The sequence below is a fragment of the Carcharodon carcharias genome, chromosome 25 (assembly GCF_017639515.1).
Source record: "Carcharodon carcharias isolate sCarCar2 chromosome 25, sCarCar2.pri, whole genome shotgun sequence".
In the NCBI taxonomy this organism is placed as follows: domain Eukaryota; kingdom Metazoa; phylum Chordata; class Chondrichthyes; order Lamniformes; family Lamnidae; genus Carcharodon; species Carcharodon carcharias.
The window spans coordinates 19,931,972-19,956,665 of record NC_054491.1 but is presented as its reverse complement, the minus strand read 5'-3'; the positions used below and the strand labels follow the sequence as shown (position 1 = coordinate 19,956,665).

The following is a 24,694-nucleotide window of genomic DNA, read 5'->3' as shown; positions in this document are numbered from 1 at the left end:
CCACCCATCCCTGACCTTCTATTTTGCTCCACCTGCTTCACCCCCTCTTAAACAGTGTAAAATCCATCACATTTCTACTTCTCTTTAGCTCTGAAGACAAGTCATATTGACTTGAATCGTTAGCTCTGTTTCTCTCTCCACAGATACTGCCAGACCCGCTGAGTTTTTCTAACATTTTCTGTTTTTATTTCAATCTGTGCTGTTCCATCTTCTCATCCTGTCAGCAACCTGAACTTTTGTAACAAGCCTCCTGTGAGACTTCATTTCAAAGGTCATCTGAAAAATCCGCATTCACCACATTAACCTGGATTCACTTTATCTAGTCAATCAGTTGCTTCTTTAAAAAAAAACATATTAAATTTGGCAAATGTAACTTGCTTTTAACAAATCCACCCTCAATTAACCCTTTCATTTCTAGCTGGTCATTAATTTGATCTCAAATAATGGGTTCAAAGAATTTGATCAGAATTGACATTGAACTCAGTGGTCTGTAGTTAACTGGTTTATCTCTATCCTTGAACAAGAGCATTACATTCATTATCCTCCAATCACACCACACAATTCATATATTTAATGAGGAATTATGGCCCAACCTTCTCCAATTTCTTTCAACAACCCGAGGGATATGTGGTCAGGGCCAAGTGACTTAGCAGCTGATGTCTGCTCATTTCTTTTCAGAATCATTTCCTTTGTAAGGTTACAACTGATTTCCCTGTCCTTCCCTTGTACACCTACATTCTCACTTCCATTATCATTTGTAAAGATATTTTAATCACCGGTGCTTGCTGAATAAGTTGCTGGTAGATAGAGCAAGTGTCTGATTGCTACAATTTGCTGTTGCATCACTGTGGCTGAGAGGTAGTAACGCTGTTTTCATCGTTATTTCGTGACTCCTTTTGAAAAAATATTGGTGGGGAGAGGGAAGTAATCATGGGATGTGGCTTACTTTTCTTCTAGTTGAGGAGGTTGCGAGTTCAAGCTCCACTCCAGGCAGCTGAACACAAAATCTAGGCTGACATTACTGGTCCAGTACTAAGGGAGCACTACAGTGTTGGAGGTGCCAACTTTAGTTCTTTTAAATTCTTTGATGAGACATGGGCCTTGCAGACAAGGCTCTAAATGCCCTTGAACTGATTGTTGTGTTAGGCCACAGGGGGCAGTTAAGAGGGTACATTGCTGGAACACATGTAGGCCAGACCAAGTAAGTTAAGTACAGGTAATTTAATTCCCTAAGGGACATTAGTGGACCAGATTTTTTTTTTAATGGTCACCATTACTGGTGAAACTAGCTTTCAATTCCAGATTTTATTCATTTAAATCCCACCAATTGCTACGGTGGGATTTGTACCATGCCGCCAGATCATTGTCCTGGGTCTCTGGGTCCAGTGACATTATCACTGTGCCACCATCTTCCCCCATCAAGACATAAGATTAAGGTGACTGTAGAAGATTGTACAGCACTATTTCAAAGAAGAGGAGGGGAGTTATCCCTGGTTTCCTGGCCAATACTTCTCCCTCAGGCAACATCACAAAAAGCGGGTTACCTGGGCATTATCATATGTTTGTGGGAGTTTGATGTGCACAAATTATCTGTCCTGTTTCCTACATTATAATAGTGACAGCACTTAAAAAGAACCCACTTGGTTGGAAAATGCTTTAGGGCATCCTGAGCCTGAGGAAAGGTGCTATATAAATGCAAATATTTTCTAATTGTTGCTATAGAAGGGGGAGAAAAGGCTATGAGGCAACTCTGATATGAACCCAAAAGCAAAACAATGCGAATGCAGGAAATCTAAAATAAAAACAGAAAATGCTGGAAATATTCAGCAGGCCAGGCAGCATCAGTGGAGAGAGAAAAGAGTTGACATTTCAGCTGCGTGATCTTTCATCGTTCCGATAGAAGGTCATTGATCTGAAACGTTAACTCTGTTTCTCTCTCCATAGACCAGGGTTGGGAATCTATGGCCAATGGGTCGGATCTGCCCCATTGCTCAATTTCATTTGACCGCAGCAAGATTTCTAAAAATGTAGACCTATGATAGTAGTGCCTTCAAAATAACATTTACCATCGTTGTTACGAATTTGCTTTGGATAAAAGCGTCAGCTAAATTACTATAATAATACTTAACATCATAATGTTCAAATTCAGCCATCGCATTAAAACGGTGGGTGAGTTGAACGTTTCTGTGTTCGCTCTGAAGAAACTAAATTAAGTTGATTTTTAGGTGTGTGTGGCCCACGACTAATTTTGTCCATGGGTGAATAAAACCATAGGACATAGGAGCAGAAATTAGGCCATTCGGCCCATCGAGTCTGCTCCGCCATTCAATCATGGCTGATAAGTTTCTCAACCCTATTCTCCTGCCTTCTCCCCGTAACCTTTGATCCCCTTACCAATCAAGGCCTGTGATAACAGAAAGGTTCCCCACCCTTGCCATAGATGCTGCGAGATTTGCCAAGTATTTCCAGCATTTTCTGTTTTTGTATCTGATGTGATTACTTCCTCTATGAGATTTAGTTCACAGAACAAACAGAATTCAAAACTACACCGTCAAACTGCATTAAAGGGGCATATTCTTCATGAGTGATGGCAAACATTTTGTTTGTTTACAGGTACTCAACGGCACAAAAACCGGATTGGAAAGTGTCACTGAAACACATTTGAGTTCATGACAAAAATTGACTCGTTTTGAACTTCATCCCCAGCTTCTAAGCAAAATAGAAACAAATTTGCTACAAGTTTTTTCATTGAAGTGGTATCCCCTTAACACCACTATCCGGAACTAGAGAAATGGACAAAACACAGAACATTTATTCATTCACAGTTATCTCTTTGCAAACATTAAAATATAATATTTTCAAAGTTAGACCCGGAAGTGGCATTGTGCTTCTTAATGCAATAAAACAGAACCAGTTGGTTTTGAAAAAGGCTGAAAAAAAATGAAAATTTAAGGAATTTCAGTCACTCCATCAAACCAGAACCATCGAACACAGTCTTGAAGAATTGTGGGTGTCTATTTGCTGTTAACAAAATTATGAATACAGCCTCAAAAAGTTCCAATGATCTGTTAGATTCCAGAAAATCCATGGAGTGGAATTACCCACATTCTCCATAAATAGGATCACTGAGTACGATAGGTTTAGGAAGGTCATTTGATTTCCCAGTTCCTACGAACGAGCGCTGGGGACAAAAGAGAGACAGGAAAACCTTAGGAACAAAACACATGGGATAATTTTCACACTCCAGGCTAACTTTCGGAGTTTTCCCTCATGGGCAGAATAGTTCATCTGGGAAAATCACTGCACTGCTCCATGACCTCCTAAAATATACAACAGGTAGGTGAGACTCCCCAAGGCATGATCCTGCCAAATTGTCCCCATAATATGTACCAGCCATGGCTTGTCTGAGGAACAGATTGGAAATTAATTTGCAATGCATATGGTGTAACACAATCACAGCCCTTAATCTTGAATATATCAGGGAAGGACCGAAGTTACTTAAAATATACATATTTCTTCTCCCAGCTTGGAAGTGTCTATTATCCTGAATCCCCTCAAGAGGACTGTTTCATGAGGTGGAATTTTTACCAATTAAGAAACTGCTCCCCTGATGAGTAGCCATTGCATAGAGACTGGTAAGGTCATAGATTTAACCCTTGGTGTATAGTCAACCAACGCCAACAAAACAGTCCAACTGGGAATTTGTCTCATGACTGTTTTTTGGAGCTGCCTATGCACAAATTGGCTGCCATATTTTCTCACAGTACAACCGTGACTACATTTCAAAAGTACTTCACCGGTTGTGAAGTGTTTTGTATCCTGAGGTTGTGAAAAGTATATAAATGTAAGTCTTTCCTTCTTTACACTGACTCCAAAATAAATTGAGGTGCCAAAGTTGGTCCTAGGTTCAGGAGGAGAAGACTCACCAAGACCCATTTTTCTGGCCTTTAACCTGTGAACACTTTCTGTGTCAGCCATGGCTCAGTGGGCAGTAATCTCACCCATCAGGATATGTTCTTCCCAATGCTCCAGCCAACACTAACCCTCAACCAACACCACCAACAAAACAGATGGTCTGATGTTACCACATTGCTATTTGTGGGATCCTGCTGTGTGCAAATTGGACGCCAGGTTCCCTGCATTACTACAATGACTACACTTAAGTAAAAAGCTGTAAAGTGCTTTGGGACACATTGAGTTCATGTAAGGTGCTGTATAAATGCAAGATCTTCTTTCTATAAAGGTTCACTCATGTAAGTACCCAATGAAGATAAAGTTGGCTGGGGCTGTGACTAGGGTTGCCAACTCTGGTTGGATGTATTCCTGGAGGTGTCATCGAATGATCCATCCACGCCCACTTTTGGTTGCCCAACAATCCTCATGGCACATTGCCTTCCCAAATTATCCGATTGTATTATTCATGGCTGTCTGTCAGCTTTTTTTCCCCATATCTGTTACTTTTATAACTATGAAACAAAAGTGTTAAAAGATTATGAATTTTTTTTTAGAGCTGCATAGTTTTTCTCCACGATTACTTGAAGTGATGTCCAGGAGATCAGTCTTCAATTCCTGGAGACTCCAATCCTTTAATGTTGGGAACCTTAGGCCTGAGAAGATATATTGAGAAGATATAGAAGTGATAATTCCTTGTATTAGGAATCAAGGCTTTTTTTAATGGATGTGACTTTATTTCCTTTGGAGAAGTCTTTGACCGTAAAATGTTTGAGATTATGGGTGGAATTTTCTGCCCTCTCTGGAGGCGGGAAAAGGCGTGTAATTAGGTGGGATGGTGGTGTACCGGAATTCCACCATCTTCTTGCCTCGCCCAGAATTAAGTCCTGGGAAGGAAGGCACATGGTTGAACTTCCTGCCTCAGCACCAAGTGAGGCGCTTAAGTGGCTAGTTAATAATGACATAACGGCCTCCCTGGCATTAACCCTGCGGCAGGCGGGTCTGTCGCTATGCAGTGTGCACAGCAGCTAAAACCGTGCAGCCAGCTTATCAGCTCTGGGGTTGGGTGGTAGGGGGAGGGGAGGAATGGGGGAGGTGTGGTCCCTCAATCAAAGGCACTTAGTGCCTGATCGAACTCGACATCAGAAAGGCAAGCCCATTGAGAGCCACCACCCCCCCACCCCAACTCTTGCTGCTGACCCTGCTACACCCCTCTCCCTGCCATTTCGACCTTGCTTACCTGTGGCCTGGGACACTGCACGATCCTGGGCCTCCACTGTGGCACTGCTGAGAACAAAAGCTGCTGGCATCTGATTGGCCAGCGGCTCTCGGTAGGTGAGGCTTGCGCCCTTGGGGTTTTGATTCCAGGGGAAAGCCCGCCACTGGCCTCATCACTGCCTGATTGGCTTGTGGTTTGGGGGGGGGGGGGGGGGGGTGCCTTCACAAAAACAGGCAGCGCAGGTTACTTGCTGGCTCTCCAGGTGGCAGGCAGGACCCTGATACCTCAACAACATTCTGTCCTCTGGGACCAGCAGTACTGAATTGGACAAATTGTTCACATCCCAGTGGACTCAAGTGACAAACAAGAGAGAGAAGAATAAGAAGAGAAATCACGGTGAACTTTCTCACACAAAGAGGAATTGAATTGGAGCATAAATTGGCAGCCTAGTCCATGGGATCAGACAGCATGCACCTGGCTCTCAGCAGGCTTGCCTTCCCGATGTCGAGTTTGATCAGGCACTAAATGCCCTTGATCGAGGGAACGTACTGTGGCTATACTTTTGGAGAAAGGAAGGAGTTGAGGGATTTGGTGAGGAGATGGGACATGGGAGTGAGTGAATTGGTGAAAAAAGGATTGAGAGATAGAATGGAAAGGTGAGTGGGTATGATTAAGGGATATGGTAGCAAATTGAGTAGTGGGAATGAGATTACTCAAAGAGCGATGAACCTGTCAGCCAGTTTCTGTTACTAAAATGCCTTTACACAACGTGTGCATGCAATGGATGGATAGCACTGAAAAAATGATACTTGGATATACACTTGAGGTGCTGTAAGGTACAGGACTATGGACCAAGAGCTAGGAGGTGGGATTAGATTGGATTTTACAGCTGGCACAGACACAACGGGCCAAATGGCCTCCTTTAGTGCCATAAAACTTTCTGTGTTTCTATGATTTATTCCTCACTATGAATATCAGCTAGTCATGCAGGCACTGTGCAATGTCAAATACTTAAATCATGCTGAAGTAATTGTTTCCCAACAATCTTACCATTGTTACATAAATTTCTTCTTCACCAGTCTTTGATTCCTTATTTTTCTTTACCTTCATGGCTTTATTTTCTCTGTCAATCTGGAGCGGGTGTCTGCTGGTCACAGTGACGTAATGGCCTGTGTACTGATTGTTGGTGAACATATTAGTTTACTGAGTTGTAACTGGCTATTCTCTAGCCTTTCCCTTTCTATTCTAGGTCCTCCCAATCTCCTCTTGTGCTTCTCCAATGCCTCATTGGGTCCAGGTTGTGTGGGACGCAACACTCTGGCCCCATCATCGACCAGCTGCTTTCAGCTGAATTAGAGTCGCACATTTGACTTCTGAGCCCCTGTCGGAGGAACATCAGCTGTCGTTCCTTGCCCTGATCTAATGATTCCTTCTGGAGAATTGCTGCCAGGTAAAAACAGAGCCAGGCACAGCTTTTATTCCTTGATGGTATAACTTGCCAACATTCACTGTTTAGATTCCTACGTGAGGAATGATTGGCTTCACTGCAATGCTGGAAGCTGACATCACCTGTGAACCAGGACCTTCAGGAGAGGAAAGGAGGAAACTGAAGCAACGAAACAAATATCTCTGAATAACAATTGTCTCCAACACCACCCAACAGTTGAGATAATTCTCAAAAGTTTTTGGAATAGAAGCAGACAGCAAATTTAATGTTCTTATGTGGTAAATAGCTGATCACATCACCATACCAAAAGCAGTCAAGGATAAGAAAACACCATTAGGTTAATAAAAACCATCTCTCTAGTACCTCTAAACCCGGTATCTAATCCCATCTTTCCTGAACCCCAATATTCCTATTGAAACTCGATCCTCCAGTATCCCACTGCTGCCCAAATGCTGGACCCAGAATTTCTACACCCCTGCCTAACAGATCATTACAGACATTTCTCACATTTTAAGTAATGCCAGTTTTAAATTCAATACTCACTCATCTAAATTTATAATGTCTGGCCGTCATAACCCTGATTTCACTTAAACTAATATCCATACCACTTAAAATTCTATAAATCTCATTTAGTCCAGTCCAAACAATCTTCTTTCTAGTCTGTGGAGTTTAAACATGGTTTATTCACATGGTTAACCATATGGGCTAGAAGTTGGATGAAGCTTACAAACATACAAATAGTGACTGATTGTAAAAGACCCTATGTTCCACCAGCTTGGCCTACACTTTGAGTATTGTAATATTGGTATCATAGTGGTGATATGACTGGTTACCCAGATGCCCTTATTAGTGCTCAGAAGAAATGAGTTCAAATCCCATCAGGGCAGCTGTTCAAATTCAAATAAATAAATCTGGAAAAAATGTTAGTCTAGTCTCATTAATGATGATCATGAAACTATTGGATTGTTGTAAAAATCCATCTGATTCACCAATGTCCTTTAGCCAAGGAAATCTTCCATCCTTACCTGGTCTGGCCTACATGGACTCCAGAACCACAGCAATGTGGCTGACTCTTAACTGCCCTCTGATATGGCCAATCAGTTGTATCAAACTGCTACAGAAAAGTAGTACTATGGGCGTGTTTACACCACATGGTTCAAGGAGGTGGCACACCTATCTTACCAAGAGCAATTGAGGATGGACAATGAATGCTGACCTTGCCAGCGATATTCTGAGAGTGAATAAAAGAAAATGAACACTCTACTCCACCAAAAACCATGCAATCTCCTGGGAGAGGAAAGGAACCAGGTTGAAAACCAAGCCAAGTTGGGGGAAAACATTTGGGAAATTCTTTTCCAACTCATTTAGGTCCTGAATTCCCTGGAATAACTAGTTTTTGCAAGAGGTGATGCCTGCTCCAACCCCAAACAGGTCCAGCTCTTACTTGAAAGATTTCAGTGAATTGGTGCCCTCCAAGTAAGCCACCAGCTTGTTCTGGGTGTTCACTATTCTTTGGGAAAAGAGCCAACTCCTGACATCTAACCTTGGTCTAGCCTCATATAATAAAAAATTGTGACTCCTGGTTCTCCCTAATCTATTTATATTGAACAAACTGTCAACTTGGACACAATCTATTCTCTTCATTACCCTATAAATCTCAAACAGATCAACCTTCCAACTATGATGGGAAAGGAAGTCTTTAGTAGATGTCCCTCTAACTATGAAGAATCTCTGGAAGAACATTCAATCCATTTGACCTGAAGTTGGCAATTGATCTTAAAGTTTCAGTGACTGAGGAAATGACTGAATATTTAATATTCTGGATTATTAAAAGTCTGCATTAAAACCCTTACCTCAAAATCTTCAAGCCCGCCAGGACAGTTTCTTCTGCTTAATGACCACAGAAAATGAGGGAGAAAGTTCAGAATTATTCTTTGTGTGAAAAGAAAGGTAACAATAAAACTAATTTAAATTCTCCCTCCTCAATGTATTACCTTTGACTCCTTGGTGCTGTGTTTATTGAACGTTTCTTCCATACACTTACAAGGATAATAGACAGTGCACCAAAGAAGCTGAAAATCCCCACTGTTGTATATATGATAATATTCTTTGGAACTGCTTCTGCTAACCCTGGATGCCTGATAGATCTTGTACCTTTGGAACCTGAAGGGAATAGAAATGCTCAGATACAAAATCTCTGCCTCACCACACCCCATCCCCCACCTCCCAACACCCAAAAAAGCAGCAATTTCACAAAAGAAACAAGTCTTTCATGGCTCGGTAGCAATCTCACCAACGACTGTCAATTAAATCCCTGCTCCCAGATTTAAGCACAGAATTTAGGCTGACACATCAATGCAGCACTTAAAGAATGCTGCACACTCAAAGATGCCATCTTTTGAATGAGATGCCAAACCTGGTTATTGAGGTAAATGTTTAATAGCCAACAATATTATCCAAAGAAAGTCGAAGTGTCCTGATCAAGGTTTATTTCCCAACCAACACCACCGAACCAGATTAATTGGTCTCATTGCTGTTTGTGGTATTTTGTGTGAAAGTTGACTGCTATGCTTATCTATATAACATTATTAAATACACTTGAAAGGAATTCATTGATTGAAAAGCATCTTGGTATGTCTTAAGGATGTAATAGAGTTATATAAATGTAAATTCTTTCTTATTTCAATTAGGTTTCTGGATGCTTGGCAGTCTCGTTAATACAAAGATTGATTTTGTGATTGCTCTCTCTTTATTGAAGGCCCCACCCATTAGCTGCATGCATGAGAACATGGGGAATGCTGTGCAGAATATTTCATCCATTAATTTGATTTATGGGGTTATTGCAAACAAGAGGTGAGTAGAAAAGTCTTACATAGTTACCGCTTAATCCTAGCTTACTCACAACATTGAGTTAAACTCTACATAATGCACAAATGACATAAACCCTTTCCAATTCATTCCCAGAGTATTGAATCCCAGTGGATCAGCCCTTTCTCATTTATGCCCAGTGCATACAATCCCAATGGATGAAACCTTTTCTCATTCACTCCCGGAATACTGAATCCCAATGGACCAAACACCTTCCCATTCATTCCCAGTGCATACAATCCTAATAGACAAATTCCTTTCTCGTTCACTCCCAGAGTTTTGAATCCCAAAGGCTCAAATTCCTTCCCATTCACTCCCAATGTATTGAGGTACAGCAACTTAGTTCATTACCTGTGCACAAGACTTTTAGATCAATTCTGCTTGTAAAGATTTCACTGGATAACCTGGGGATCCGCAAATCACAAGTGAAATAACCTTTGTCACTGCACTCCACTTTAGTTATGAGAATGGAACCATTGTTTTGTCGGATGTCACCAACCCACTGAAGTCTCATGGAGAATGTACCATTCTGCACGACCACACTGAGGTTTTGATAGTGAAAAAAAATCTGTGTTGGAATCAAGAAGGAATGTAATTGAAGAGAAAGCACAGGCTTAGATACAGAGTAAAGCTCCCTCTACACAGTCCCCATCAGTCACTCCCAGAACAGGTACAGCACGGGATTAGATACAGAGTAAAGCTCCCTCCACACTGTCTCCATCAAACACTCCCAGGACAGGTACAGCACGGGGTTAGATATAGAGTAAAGCTCCCTCTACGCTGTCCCCGTCAAACACTCCCAGGGATGAAACAGGTTACCTCTTTGAAAAATTCTAGCAAGTTAGTTGAACACAATTTTTCCTTGGGAACCCATGCTGGGTCTCCTTAATTAACCCACATTTGTCCATGTGACTATTAATTCTGTCCCAAATTATAGTTTCTAGAAGTTTCCCCAGCATCAAAGTTAAACTGACAGGCCTATAGTTGCTGGGCTTATTCTTACCCGCTTTATTGAACAAGGGTGTAATTTTTGCAATTCTCCAGTCTTCTGACACCACCCCTGAGCCTAAAGAAGACTAAAAAAATTATGGCCAATGCATCTGCACTTTCCACTCTCGCTTCTCCCAGTACCTTTGAATACATCTTATCTGGTCCTGGTGCCTTGTCAACTTTAAGTTCACTCAACCAGTCCAGTACCTCCTTGTTATCAATTTTAAACCCTTATAGTGGCTGAACTTCCCCCCTCTTTCCCCATGGCCTGGGTAGCGTCTTCTTCCTTGGTCAAGCCAGATGTGAAATATTCACTTAATATCTTAGCCATGTCTCCTGCCTCCATGTGTAAATCCTCTTTTGGTCCTTACTCCTCTTTTTTATCACCCTCTTACTGTTTATATGCCTATAGAAGACTTTGGAATTCCCTTTTGCATTAGCTGCTAGCCTCTAAATCTAGACTTACTCTCAGAGCCTTTTGAGGTAAACCAGAGCTGTCACCCGGTGGCTTCCCATCATTTGGAACTTTGGTGCGCACCTGCTACAGTTTTGTGTAAAAATTCCCCAGAGACAGTCAAAACTCTGGCCGACATTACAGTGGCCCTAAAATGACAACATGCGGACACCACATTTGAGTTAAAGACAAGGGGGTGAGAAGCTGGTGGTCGAGTGCAGCCACAGAAGCTGACACAGCGCACTGGAACACATCACTCACCAAGTCCTCTTCAGCACCAGTGTAAGGGGTATAAGACCATTCCAGCTTGATGTTGTGTAATTGAGTGTCCGCATGTCCCAGCTTGCAGTCCAGCCGTAGCTCCATTCCCTCCTCCACAACCAAGGATTTTGGGGTGGAGACACCAATAGCTAAGATTGAGCAGATACCTACGGAGCAGGAACAAACAGGCAATGTCTGTAGATTGATAGAAGCCTCAGTACCTGTGATGGCTGGCAATGGGTTTATTTCCCCTTTTGGTGATGTTACACCAACTATCCTTCATAAATTACCCAAACCCATTGATTAGATTCCAGACTGTAACTCTCTCTTGGATTACTGTTATTCTCTGTATAAACCACCCAAAAGCTTCAATTAGTTTCCAGGCTTTAACTCTGTCCTGAGTATAAACACTCTGAACCCCTCGATCGGATTCCGGATTGTAACTCTCTCCTGACTACCTGTTATTTTGCATATAAATCACCGATTCCAGACTTGCTCCTTGGGTGCCTGTTATTCTACACACAGGGTAGAACTTTTCGTTTGTCAGACAGGCATGCGCCCGACCCGAATGAGCGTAAGGTGACGCGTGGTGACGTCAGGCAAGTGTCCCGATGTCATCGTGCACTCGCGCGATATTTCGATTGGCGGGCACACGCGTGAGTTGGCAGTGTGCCCACTGACAATTAAAAGGCCTATTAAGACCATTAACAATCCAATTGATTTAACTTTTTCACTGCCCATCCAAACTTACAGCTAGTGGTTAGACGAAAAGACCAAGCGGCCTTTGCATTTTTTTTGCCCAGCCTCATCCACGGGCGGGATGAGGTTTCAATCCGTCACGTAAAAAAAAAAGATTTCATCCCGATTCTAACATGTCCCCCTTGCTCATGTGACACCCACACGCATACATGAAGCTCTCCGCTCGGCCTCCTCCCCTCCCCACACAGGCAGCACTAAGCGCTGCAGCATGTGTTTCACACTTGGCAGGCCTCAATTGGCCCATCAGCGTGAAATTACGGTCCGGCCCCGATCACCGACGACGGTCAGCTTCTCAACCCCACCCGTCCGCCCCACCGAGCCCGCCCGACAAGGGCAAAATTCTGCCCATAAACTGCCCGAACCTCTCGATTAGATTCTGGACTGTAATTTACTCCTGGGTATCTGTTATGCTACATGTAAACTGCTTGAAACCTGCGATAGATTCCAGCCTGTAACCCATTCTTGGCTACATACAATCCTATTTATAAACTCTCGATTTAATGTTGGGTATCCGATACTCATTGTTTCTCAGCACAAACCAAACTCTGTTACTTGACCTCTAATATGCATTAATATAAATTACTGACCAATGCAATGATAACTGAATCACTGCCAGGCTCAAGAACCACGTGTGTGCAGCATCCGGCATATATTATCAAAAAGAGCGGTGATCTTTACAATGCTCCCTGAGGGACACAACTGCACACTTTCCTCAGTCTGAAAAACAATTGCTAACAACTATCTTTGCTTTCCATCCTTTAGTCAATTAGGTATCAGTGCTGCCACTGACTACTCCTTTCATCCCATAGGCTTCATTATTTCCTAACAAGGCTATTATCTGGCACTTTATCAAACAACGTTTTTCCGTCCATAGATACAAATCAACTGAATCACCCTGACCAATCATAAAACTCAATCAAGTTAGTCAAACATGATTGCCTTCAACAAATTGTGCTGGCTTCTATGTATATCTTCCTTAAACGAAAGCGAGTTGATGTTGTCCATGCCACCAAACAGTGAAACAGGGTTATTAAAACATCTGCAGATCTTCCTGCACAGAGTAAGGCCAATTTGAAACAAGGAGTCCACGTTGGAGAACACTACCTAAAGCCATGAGCGTTCTTGGTTTCCTGTCCCATGTGGAATATGGAATCTCTGTCAAGGTAGCCCAACCTCAGTCCTGCATCAGGGCACCAGCCTGGATAATAGTGCCTTGTTAAGAGTTACTTTGCTTCACAGTAAGAAAGCTACTTTCAAAGTCAACGTCAGCTGTCTGGAAAGGGGGAAACTGTGGGTAGTTCATGGTATGGTTGGTGGGGTGTGTGGGGTGGGGATGGTGGGAAGGATCTGCTGTAGTGGCTTCTTCCTCTTTACAGTAAATTACAATTGCTGTGCTCTCCTGTGCAGCAACGGAACTGCGCCTAATGTAAATAACATTTCTTCACTTAAAGTGACAGCTGGGATCGAACCAATCACCAACTTGGGCAGTTTGAACAAGGGATATAAATCCTGAAACCCAATGGTTGCTTTAAACACTTACATCTAAGCCATAGTGTATTTGTTTCATTAGAACATAGATGAGAGAGCTGTTCTACGAGGGGTGTTTGAGTAGAGTGGGTTTATATTCTTTGGAGTTTAGAAGGACGAGAGGTGGTCTCATTGCAATATATAGGGGAAAATTTTCCTCCCATCGGGTGGGGTGAAGTGCAGGAGTGGGTGCAGGAGGGCGCGCTGCCATTTTAAGTGGGCGGGCCAATTAAGGCCCGTCAAGCGTGATGTCCACCAGGACACTATGTGCTTCCTGTGTGGGCAGGATGGGGGGAATTCCCTCAGCCGAGAGTGCGCTCTTTCGCGCATGCACATGGAAGAGCACACTGACCTCCCTGAGGCTAAGTGCTGCCTCAGGGGGATCAGCTCAAAATTTAAAAATGGGAAGAAATGATATCCACATTTCCCTGACATGTCCCGTCATGTGACACTGTCACATGAGTTGGGACATGTCCATCACTTTAACTCAAACCTTTATTAAATATTTAAAAACCCTCATCCCGCCTGTGGATGAGGTTTCATGCTTTTTCCGAAGCCCGCCAGGGCTCCCGACCTACCCGCCAACCCTAAGGTTGGACAGGCAACCCTGTTAATTATTTAAATTGTTTTATTAATGGCCTCAATAGGCCGTTGAGAGGTCAGCGGGTGCACAGCTGGCTCGGCTGAGCCCCAGCCGACCTGAAAATTGAAATGATGCAGGGTGACGTCAGAGGAACTCCCGACGTCATTCCCTGTCATTTTACGCGTCAGCGAGCAGGCCCCACCCCACTTGCTGACCAGAAGATCCTCCCCATGGATTTCTTCAAGGTAGACGCTGAGAGGCTGTTTCCACTGGCTGAAGAGTTTAGAACTAATGTTCATGGTCTCAGGATAAGGGAATGGCCATTTAGGTTGCCACTCACAGGCTTGTGAATCTTTGGAATTCTCTGTGCTAGAGAGCTGTGGACGTTCAGTCATTGGATATATTCAGGATTGAGGTAGATAAATGTTTAGCTAGTAAAGGAATCAAGGGATATGGGGACAGGGTCAGAGAGGGGAGTTGAGGTGGAAGATCAGCCATGATCTTATTGCATGGCAGAACAGGCTTTAGGGATCCTATGGCCTACTCCTGCTCCCAGTTCTTATCTTGTACACAGAATGATTTGATAGAGTTTAATGTTATGAATGGAAGGCACAGAGTAGACAGAAACAGAAGGGGTCTTTTTTAACTTTATTCATCTGGTGGAAATTCCACGGGGTTGGGATGGGATGACCAAAATTGCTCCATGTTGACTTGAATGAAGAGCAAAATCGGGCAGAGGGTAAAACCTGCATTGCCCCCAATCCCGTTAACTGCCCAATGGTGGGTTCTAATTGCCTCCATAGTTTTTCCCGTGGTTGAGGGGTCTAGAATGAACGGATATGGAGGTGAGATTATATTAAAGAGATTTAGGACATAGAGCAAGAGAAAGTTGAGAGTCATGAGGCTGTAGAGTTCACTACCAAAGATAGTGAATGAAACAGAGACCATGGCTGGGGTTTTCCAGCCCCATCATGGTGGGACCCACCTAGTGAGATTCAACGGCCCAAACAAATGTCCATTGAAAATTCCCTCCATATTTACATTTAAGAATAGGTTAGATATGTGGCTAGAGGATAGGAGGTTAAAGGATTCTGGGAAAAGGGCAGGGCTCTGTGGATAGCATTCTTACCCTGGTGGCAGACGTTTTGGGTTCAATTCTCACTCCAGGACTTGAATACAAAAATCTGAGGGAGTGCTGCACTCTCAGAGGCGCTGTCTTTCAGATGATATATTAAACTGAGGGCTCATTTGCCTGCTCAAGTGGGTGTGAACGATTCCATGGCACCATTTCCAAGAGAGCAGGGAGATCTCCCCATGTCTAGACCAATATTTATCTCTCAACCAACATCACTAAAATGATTAACTGGTCATTATCATATTGCTGTTTGTGGGACCTTGCTGTGCTCAAATTGGCTGCATTAGAGTTTCCTACATTACAACAATGATTACACTTCAAAAATACTTCATTGGTTGCAAAGTGTTTTGCACGTCATGAGGTTATGAAAAGTGCTATTTAAATGCATGTCCTTTTACTGACTAGGCTGTGGTCAATACTGGCCCATAAATTAAAACTGGGACCTCCCTGGTCTCGTGATTCCATGCCACACTGGGCTGGTGTTTCCATCCTTCCCATTAATAGTACACATAGTGATCCATTTCCCCCACTGCTTCTAGGTATAAAACAAATCACCAATTTAGCTCGATCTGCCCAGATGCTGGTCCCACCACTCATCCCTTGGGGCCCATTATTTTAAATGTCCAATGCAGACGCACTGAGAATGGACCAATGACCTAAGTGTGGGGTGGTTAGAAGTGGGCGGGTCATTGCATCCAACCAGAGTTGGCAACTTTATCTCCAATTACAGTTAAGACTCAAAACACTTCAGCATAATAGTTCATTGTTCTATCCCTGTTCTCAATAAACAAACACCAGGACACAAGGAATAGGAGCAGGAGTAGACCCCATGGCCTATTGAACTTACTCCACCATTCAATACAAGCTTGACTGGTCTTGGCTTCAACTCCATTTTCCCGCCCACTCTCCATATCTCTTGATTCCCTGAGACACCAAAAATCTGTCTATCCCGGCCTTAAATGTATTCAATGATGGAGCATCCACAACCCCCAGGAAAAAGAATTCCAAAGATTCACAACCCTTTGAGTGAAGTAATTGCTCCTTATCACAGTCCTAAATGGTTGGCTCCTTAGTCTGAGACTGTACGCCCATGTTTTAGATTCCCTGACCAATAGAAAAAAATCTCTCAGCGTCTACCATATCAAGCCCCCTCAGAAGTTTGTAGGTGTCAATAAGATCATCTCTCATTCTTCTAAACTACAGAGAATATAAGCCCAATTTACTAGACCTGTAAGAAACTCTTACCATAGAACATAAGAGACGAAAGGAACAAGAAGAAGCCCATTCCACTGTTCATCACCTATGGAGAGAAACACAGAAAATTAATCAATGATATTAACAACTTGCATTTATATAATGCCTTTAAATGCATCCCAAGATACTTTACAGGAGAGTTATCAAACAAAATCTGACTCTGAGCCACATAAAGAGATATTCTGACAACTAACTAAACCTTAGCCAAGGAGCTAAGCTTTAAATAGTGTCTTAAAAGAGGAAGCAGGGAGAAAGGGTCTAGACAGCTAAAGGTATGGCTGGCAATAGTGGAGTGATAAAAATCTGGATTGCGTAAAGGCCAGAATTGGAGGAGCACAAAGGTTTCAGAGGGTTGCAGGGCTGGAGCAGGTTGAAGGGATTGGGTTGGGCTAAGGTCATGGAGAGATTTGAATAGAAGGATGGGAATATTAAAATCGTGGCATTGCCAAACCCAGATCCAATGCAGGTTAGTGAGCATAGGGGGTGATAATTGAACGGGACCTGTAGGAGTAGGAATGCCAGCAGCAGAGATTTAGATTAGTTAAGCTGACTGAGAATGGGAAATGGAAGACAAGCAGTGAAATTAGAGATTGCAGATTGAATTCTCAAATGGTTGTTGGGGTTAATGCATAAGCCAGTGTTGAGCTATGTAGGATTCCATCCATTAACAGGTCCAATCCTTATTTCAGGTTGAATTATATTGGTTCCAATGAAAGTCTTAATAACAGGACCTACATTATTCATGGCCAAATTCAGGCCAGGTTCCTGCCTCTCATCCCTGTGACCACTGCTGGACATTGCATGATTATGGACACGAGGAGTGGAGAGGATTGACCTGTAACAACTCCCAAGTTCAAATAGCTGCTGATGCACTAATGGAGGCTCAAACATGAAGAATGACAAATCGGATTAAACACTGGGGAGGTGACAACTGTAGCTTATGGCACTCCTATGGAGAGAACAGGCCTGTACTCCAGTGAGAGTCAACACCTTCAGGAGAGAAGGGGACCCAACCCCCAGTGAGAATCAGCACCTTCAGGAGAGGAGGGGACCCAACCCCCAGTGAGAATCAGCACCTTCAGGAGAGGAGGGGTCCTGTACCCCAGTGAGAATCAGCACCTTCAGGAGAGGAGGGGTCCTGTACCCCAGTGAGAATCAGCACCTTCAGGAATGGAAAAAGGGAAATTGTGGATAAAGCCCTTTTGGGCCTATTTTGCATGGCTGATCTTCTAACTCATTTCCACTTTCCTGCACTAACCCCTAATTCCCATAGTATCCATAAATCTATCAATCTCTGTGCTGGACAAAGTAACTGAGTATCCACATCCATTAAAGGCACTATACAAATCATAATTATAATTAAATAATTAAAATAATTATCGATAGAGTGAGAGGAACACTTCATTATACTTGGGAACATTCCTCCTGAGCAAACACCTTATTAGTTAATTTGGATTTTAACCGTATGATCTTTCTGACAAGTTAAAATTAAATCTATCAATTAAAGCAGAAATTTTTGAATGAAAGCTAATATTCTTTTCCTTCAACATTTTTCTGTTTCAGAAAGAAAAGGAACTTACGAGCTGGTTATTCAGTCCACGGAAGCCACTCCGGTGTAACTGCTAAGTCACACTCAAAATCCAGTCTGCTCCTGAGCTGCAGTCTGCTTCAATTCCCTCAGAGTTTTAATTTGTCATCTGCAAGGTAGTCACGTCATTGTGTTGTTCCTTAGTTTGCTCTTGGGGCTCAGGAAACCGCAATGTAGAAGTGGAGTGAAGTTTCAGTTGTTCTTTCCTTCAAGTCCCTCAATTTTAAAAATATGGCTTCTTCACCAAGAAACGAAAAAGTGTTTAGAAAAACCTTCCTTTCAGTTGTTTTAAAAGGAAAATTAATGTAAAAACGTATTGCTGCACGTTAGAATAGCACAAGAAGTGCTTGGCAATCTTTCAGAGGACGCAATAAGCCTGATACCATTTAGTGGTCCACACGTAATGTCCTCCAAACCCCTGCGGAAAAAGGAGATGTGGATCCTGTCGGATGGTTCACTGAACAGACTGTCAAAGTCATTTGACAGAATTTCTCATTGCAAACAAGCACCAAGATGTAGCTTGGCTGGTGGTGAGAAGGGCACACCCCCACCCCCTCAGATTCTTCACGCAAGACTGAAGCATTTGTGCCACTGCGCACTACCCTGGAAGCAGCTGCGGTGGGGAAGAGACCGTTGCACATCTCATTCTGGAATGTGCCTTTGCGAAGAAGGTTTGGAAAGATATGCGGTGGTTTTTGTCAAGGTTCATCCCGAGCAGCCCCATGTTGCAGGTCTCTGTGCTCTACTGGCTGTCCCCAGGCACTCACAATGAGGCAAACATCAACTGCAGCTGGAGGATCACCATTTCAGTGAAAGACGCTCTTTGGTCTGCCCGAAACTTGTTGGCCTTCCAGTGCAAAGAGTTGTCCCAACCAAGTGTTGCAGACTGGCACATTCCAAAGTCCAGGACTATGTGCTGAGGGTCGCGCTAAAGCTTGGAGCAGCCGCTACAAGGGCGCAATGGGGAAACGTTGCTTGTCTAAGACCTTTCTGCCACAGTGCACAGAGGGACTGGAGACTGTGTAGGATCCCTCAAGCTATATGCTTGACGTTGAATGTATATGGTAAATATCACATGCATCGCAGAACAAAAAAACAGTAAAAACTGGGAAATAAGAGTACTGTGGTCTGAATTGTTTGTTCCGTCTGGGGTCGTGATTGTATTGAGGCACCTCCGAGTCTCTATGGAGAAAAGTTGAATACTTTTGCACTTTCTGTAATGACCATTTTGAAATATTTTGGAATGTTCCTTCAGATATTTTATGAATAAAGTATATTTTTGGAAAAATAATCAGTGACAGACCCGCCTGAGAGTGCATTAAGGGCCTTTTGAATGAGATGTTAAATTGAGGCCCCATCTGCCCTCTCTAGTGGATGTAAATGATCCCACCACGCTATTTCAAAGAAGAGCAGAGAGGGTTTCCCCTGTGTCCCTGAACACTATTCATCCCTCAGCCAAAACTGTTGAGAAACAGATAACTTATCACACTACTGTTAATGGGAGCTTGCTCTGCACAAATTACAACAGTGACCACACTTCAAAACAGTATTTCATTGGCTGCAAAGTGCTTTGGGACTTCCTGAGGAAGTCCAGTACTGAGGGAGTGCTGCACTGTCAGAGATGCTGCCAGCCTTTTTTCTGTCTTATCCTCTTCTGGAATCAGCTAAGTAGGAAATTTTCCCCCCAAAATTGATCTTGCTAATGGGACATCATTAACGAGTAAACCTACATGTTTTGGTGGAGGAGGTGGATGTGAAATGTCCTTTTGAATTTGAACAGCTAGTCGTTAATGAGTGGCCACATTTGTCTGATTAAGACTATTCCCAGGATAATGTACACCACCTGAAACTTCAGTGGGGAAATCACCTTGGAACTGTCAGCGAAGGAGCTTGCAGTTAGACCACAGTCCTCCTGTAAGTCTGTCTCTGCTGACTTCAGGTGTGCTGGCACTGCCTTCAGTTACACCACAATTGGAAAGTTAGTGAAGCGAAAGTGTTTCACACTAACTCCATCATTGCACTGCCAATGTGTGCCACAAGATGGAGACAAAATAGAAAGGGAAACAGGAACTCTTAAATCACAGCACAATTAAGGTACAATACTTAATACAATTTGCAGACACGGGGAGAAATGTTTTTAAAAATTATTTCATGGGATGTAAGCATTTCTGGCAAAGCCAGCATTTGTTGACCATCCCTAATCACCCTTGAACTGAGTGGCTTGTTAGACCATTTCAGAGTCAACCACATTGCTGTGCATCTGGGCCAGATCGGGTCAATATCACAGATTTCCTTCTCTAAAGGGCATTAGTGACAATCAATGATAGTTTCATGGGGCAGGACCAGAAATTCCCAGCCATTGTTACCATTACTGAGACTAGATTTCAAATCCCAATTTGTTAATTGAATTTAAGCTCTACTATCTGCCATAGTGGAATTTGAACCCTTGCCCCCAGAGTATTGGCCTGGATCACTAGTTCAGTGATGTTACCACTATGCCACAATCTCACCTGTCAACAAAGACGTCAATAAGGGTTCACTAGATTGATTCCTGGGGTGAGAGAGCTATCCTATGAAGAAGGATTGTGTAGAATGGGTCAATATTCTCTAGAATTTAGAAGAATGAGAAGTTGGAACATGTAAAATTCTTAGAGAGCTTGATAGGGTTAATGCTGAACACTGTTTCCCCCTGGCTGCAAAGCCTAGGATGAAGGGACAGACTCAGTATAAGGGGTCAGCCGTTTAGGGCTGAGATGAGGAGAAATTTCTTCACTCGAGGGTTGTGAATCTTTGGAATTCTCTATCCCAGAGGATTGGGATGCTCCATTGTTGAATACATTTAAGGCTGGAACAGGTATTTTTAGCCTCTCAGGAAATGAAGGGATATGGGGAGCGGTTGGGAAAGAGGAATTGAGGTAGAAAATCAGCCAGGCATATTGAACATAGGTACGAGCAAACGAATTAGGAGCACTAGTAGGCCATTTGATCCTGCTCCATTATCTGATAAGATCATGGCTGATCTAAATGATGTAGAAAGCTCAAGGGGGCTGTTTGGCTCCCTCCTGCTATTTCTTGTGTTCTTATGTCAGGAAGCACTTAACAAAGAATGATCACTCCCCTAGGCTGGACATCAGGGAGAAGTCTCAGGAACAAAACTTCTATGATCTCTTGATCATCATTCTGTGACTGGAGATAGCTGGTGTAGGTAGCTGGTGAGGTGTGCCAAACAATTTCTCCTGTCTGGATTTATTTCTATCACATTTACATAATGACTCAGATTTCCACAGTGTTTGTGTGGCTTCTAATGTCAATGCAATGAAGTTTTAAAGCCAAATTAATTTGACATCAACCAAAATGACTCTATTCATCCTACACCTTGCTCTCAGCCGTGACTGTGGTCTGTGTGCGCAGCTGCCCTCAAGTGGGAAATTATGTTACAGCAGGTTGACTCAACTCAATCTGAGTTCTATTTAATCATCGTAAAAACCAATTCCCATGAATTTCTCGGAATTGCCACCTGCACGGTGTTAAAAACGAAAGACTAGAGTCGCTGAGAGCCGACAAAAGAGGCAGAAGATGCCGGAAGTAGGTCAGTCAGCATCTGTGGGATCAGTTAGTCTTTTGGGTATAGTCCAAACAAACCCTAAAGAGGAGTGGGGCCAGCAGCATAATAATGAGATAAAACCAAAGATTACTAATGACTGAGATGTCCTAAATGGTCATATAGTAATGGACCGTTAATCAAATCAAACACATCATTATAAAATATCATGAACTTCAGTAACTGGAATGGAATGGCATGGGAATATAGGAACAGGAGATGTCCATTCAGCCCCTCACATCTATGGTTCAACTATGATGCCCTTTCCTGATTGAACGACCAACCAATACTCAACAATAAACTTCAATTAAGGTTCAATACAAAGTCCCACCATGCGAAACAGCCTAGGAGAATCAGACATTAGGACCAGAGGAAAGTGTGTGACACCCCATGTAACTTCTAACAGGCTGAAGATTGTAGGATAATAGTTCCAGGTTGCGGTGCTGGGGGAAAGAAAGATTTGTGTTTATAAAGCACATCTCACAATCTCAGGATGTCCCAAAGCACTTTACATCCAATGAAGTAATTTCAAAGAAGTGTATTCACTGTTGAGTGGAGGAAATGTGGCAACAAATTTGCACATGGCAAGATCCCACAAGCAGCAATGTGTTAATGACCAGATAATCTGTTTCAGTGATGTTGGTTGAGGGATAAATATTGGTCAAGACATCAGATATAACACTCCAACTCTTATTAGAATAATGCCACATGACCTTTTACATACAATTGAGAAGGCAAACTGGAACTCTTAAATGTGTTAAAGGAAAAACAGCATCTCTGACAGTACAGCACTCCCTCAATACTGGACTAGAATGTAAGTCTGGATTATGTTCTCAAATCTCTGGAGTGGCACTCAAACCCACAACCTTCTGACTGAAAGGTGAGTATGTAACCCACTGAGCCACAGCTGACAGAAGGCCAGAGACCTGGCAGCACCACAAATACTTCCCAGAAGATTCATTAGCATTGACCGTGTATTCAGAGATCATGAAGTTGAAATCATGCTGAATGATTTTTAGTAAAAGATGCAATACTTTTGTTAATGAGCAAGAGAATTTTATGGGAATAGCGTCATTACAAATATTCCAGTTTGTTTTCTGTCATCACATGGCTAAACATATGCATAGCTTCTGCCTATTTACCTCAGGATTCAAATATCTTGACCTGCATTTAGCTAATCACTTTTTCTTTTCTACACTCAAACCCAGAAACAGCTTTTCCTGGGCAATCTTGATCACTTCAACACTGCTCCAAAGATTCAATAATTATTGTAAGGTGAAAAATAAGATGCTGTTTTCATGTGTATTAACTATTAACCATGCATCTGACTTCCATCACTGTCAGTCTTAGTCCAATTGCTGATGAATCCCTAATCTATGCTTTTGTTATCTCTAGACTCAACAATTCCAATGCTCTCCAGGCTGGGCCTCCCATCCTCTTGAGCTCAGCTAGAACACTGCTTAGCATCTCCTAACTCGCAACAAGTTCCATTGGCCCATTATTCCAGTGCTTACTGATCTAGGTTGGCTTCCGGTCCATTAATGGCTGGATTTTAAAATTCTCATTATGTGGTCAAATCCGTTCCTATCTCTCTTAACCTGCTCCAGCTTGACAACCCTCTTAGTTCTCTATGCCATTCCAATTCTGACCTCTTGCATGTCCCTGATTGGCGGCTATGCCTTCCCCAAGTATATATAAATACAAGCTTATTTTAAAGAGAGGTCTACACACAGATGATTTTTAAAGATGGAGGGATTTAAAAAAAAAATAAAATTGATGGATGCAATGCTCCATTATCACTGATCAGATTTTAATATCTTGACCTGAAAACTTGGCAAAAGTTGACTTAGAAGTTCCTGCATTATACCAAAGACATAAACTTATATGGTTTGATAAGGCAAAGGTCAACACTGTGATTTAATTGTGTATATCTGTTTGAAACGGTATGGCAATGCTAAAGATGAGAACACATTCCACCCTGCATACCTAAGGCAGCTGCAGCTTGTCTGGACTGACCTTTCTGGTTTCCCTTACCCCTATCTCCCCACATGACGCACCTCGAGGCCTCACTAAGCAAGAACATCATATGATTGACAAATGGAGGCCGGTTTTGTGCTATGGGCTCACAGGTACTGGATTAAGACTGCCCGAAAACCATTTAACAGAGCACTCTTACAGCCCATAAACAAAAATACCTGGAAAAACTCAGCAGGTCTGACAGCATCTGCGGAGAGGGATACAGTTGACGTTTCGAGTTCGTATGACCCTTCATCAGAACTAAGGAAATAGAGAAATGGGGTGAAATATAAGCTGGTAGAGGAGGGTGGGACAGGTAGAGCTCAATAGGGGGCCAGTGATAGGTGAAGGCAAGAAGAAATTGCCAAAGATGTCATAGAGAAAAGGACAAAGGGGTGTTGATGGTGGTGATATTATCTAAGGAATGTGTTAATGGGGACATTAAGGGTGGCAAGCAGGACAAGATAGTGGCAGATGGCCCTAGTAGGGGTGGGGTGGGGGGAAGGGATTGAAATGGGCTAAAAGGGGGAGATAAAACAATAGATTGAAATAAATTTCAAAATTGGTGGGAAGAGAAAAATATATTTGTAAAAAAATTATAAATTATTGGAAAAAGGTGGGGGGGGTGGGAAATTGGAAAGGGGGTGGGGATGGAGTAGAGAGTTCATGATCTGAAGTTGTTGAACTCAATATTCAGTCCGGAAGGCTGTAAAGTGCCTAGTCGGAAGATAATGTCCTGTTCCTCCAGTTTGCGTTGAGCTTCACTGGAACATTGCAGCAGGCCAAGGAGGGACATGTGGGCATGAGAGCAGGGTGGTGTGTTGAAATGGCAAGTGACAGGGAGGTCTGGGTCATACTTGCGGACAGACCAAAGGCGTTGCGCAAAGCGGTCACCCAGTCTGCGTTTGGTCTCTCCAATGTAGAGGAAACCACATTGGGAGCATTCTTACAGCCCACACTGGATTGGAATCCAGACCAACAGCATAGCCCAGTCCCCTCCCAGATTACAGATAACATGGTGATTGAAATAACTCAGACTCA

General features: G+C 42.9%; 1 protein-coding gene across 1 annotated transcript; it reads right to left on the bottom strand.

The window, feature by feature from the left end:
* Window positions 1-2,792: 2,792 nt before the first annotated feature.
* Window positions 2,793-18,160, bottom strand: LOC121269663 (junctional adhesion molecule-like). The gene is made up of 8 exons (XM_041174449.1): window positions 18,029-18,160; window positions 16,440-16,494; window positions 11,191-11,357; window positions 9,837-10,053; window positions 8,612-8,780; window positions 8,471-8,507; window positions 6,221-6,346; window positions 2,793-3,181 (listed from the first exon to the last, which is right to left on the bottom strand). The coding sequence occupies exons 2-8, from the start codon at window positions 16,489-16,491 to the stop codon at window positions 3,098-3,100; spliced, it is 852 nt and encodes a 283-aa protein (XP_041030383.1). The 5' UTR covers window positions 16,492-16,494; window positions 18,029-18,160; the 3' UTR covers window positions 2,793-3,097.
* Between the last annotated feature and the right edge of the window lie 6,534 nt (window positions 18,161-24,694).

Excerpts from the sequence above, each read along its gene's own strand:
- LOC121269663 (XM_041174449.1), bottom strand. The coding sequence starts at position 16,491 with ATGAACAGTGGAATGGGCTTCTTCTTGTTCCTTTCGTCTCTTATGTTC. Across the intron at positions 6,347-8,470 it reads GCGGGCTTGAAGATTTTGAG|TACACAGGCCATTACGTCAC; the intron begins GTAAGGGTTTTA and ends ACCAACAATCAG. Across the intron at positions 3,182-6,220 it reads AAGAAATTTATGTAACAATG|CGCTCGTTCGTAGGAACTGG; the intron begins GTAAGATTGTTG and ends TTTTGTCCCCAG.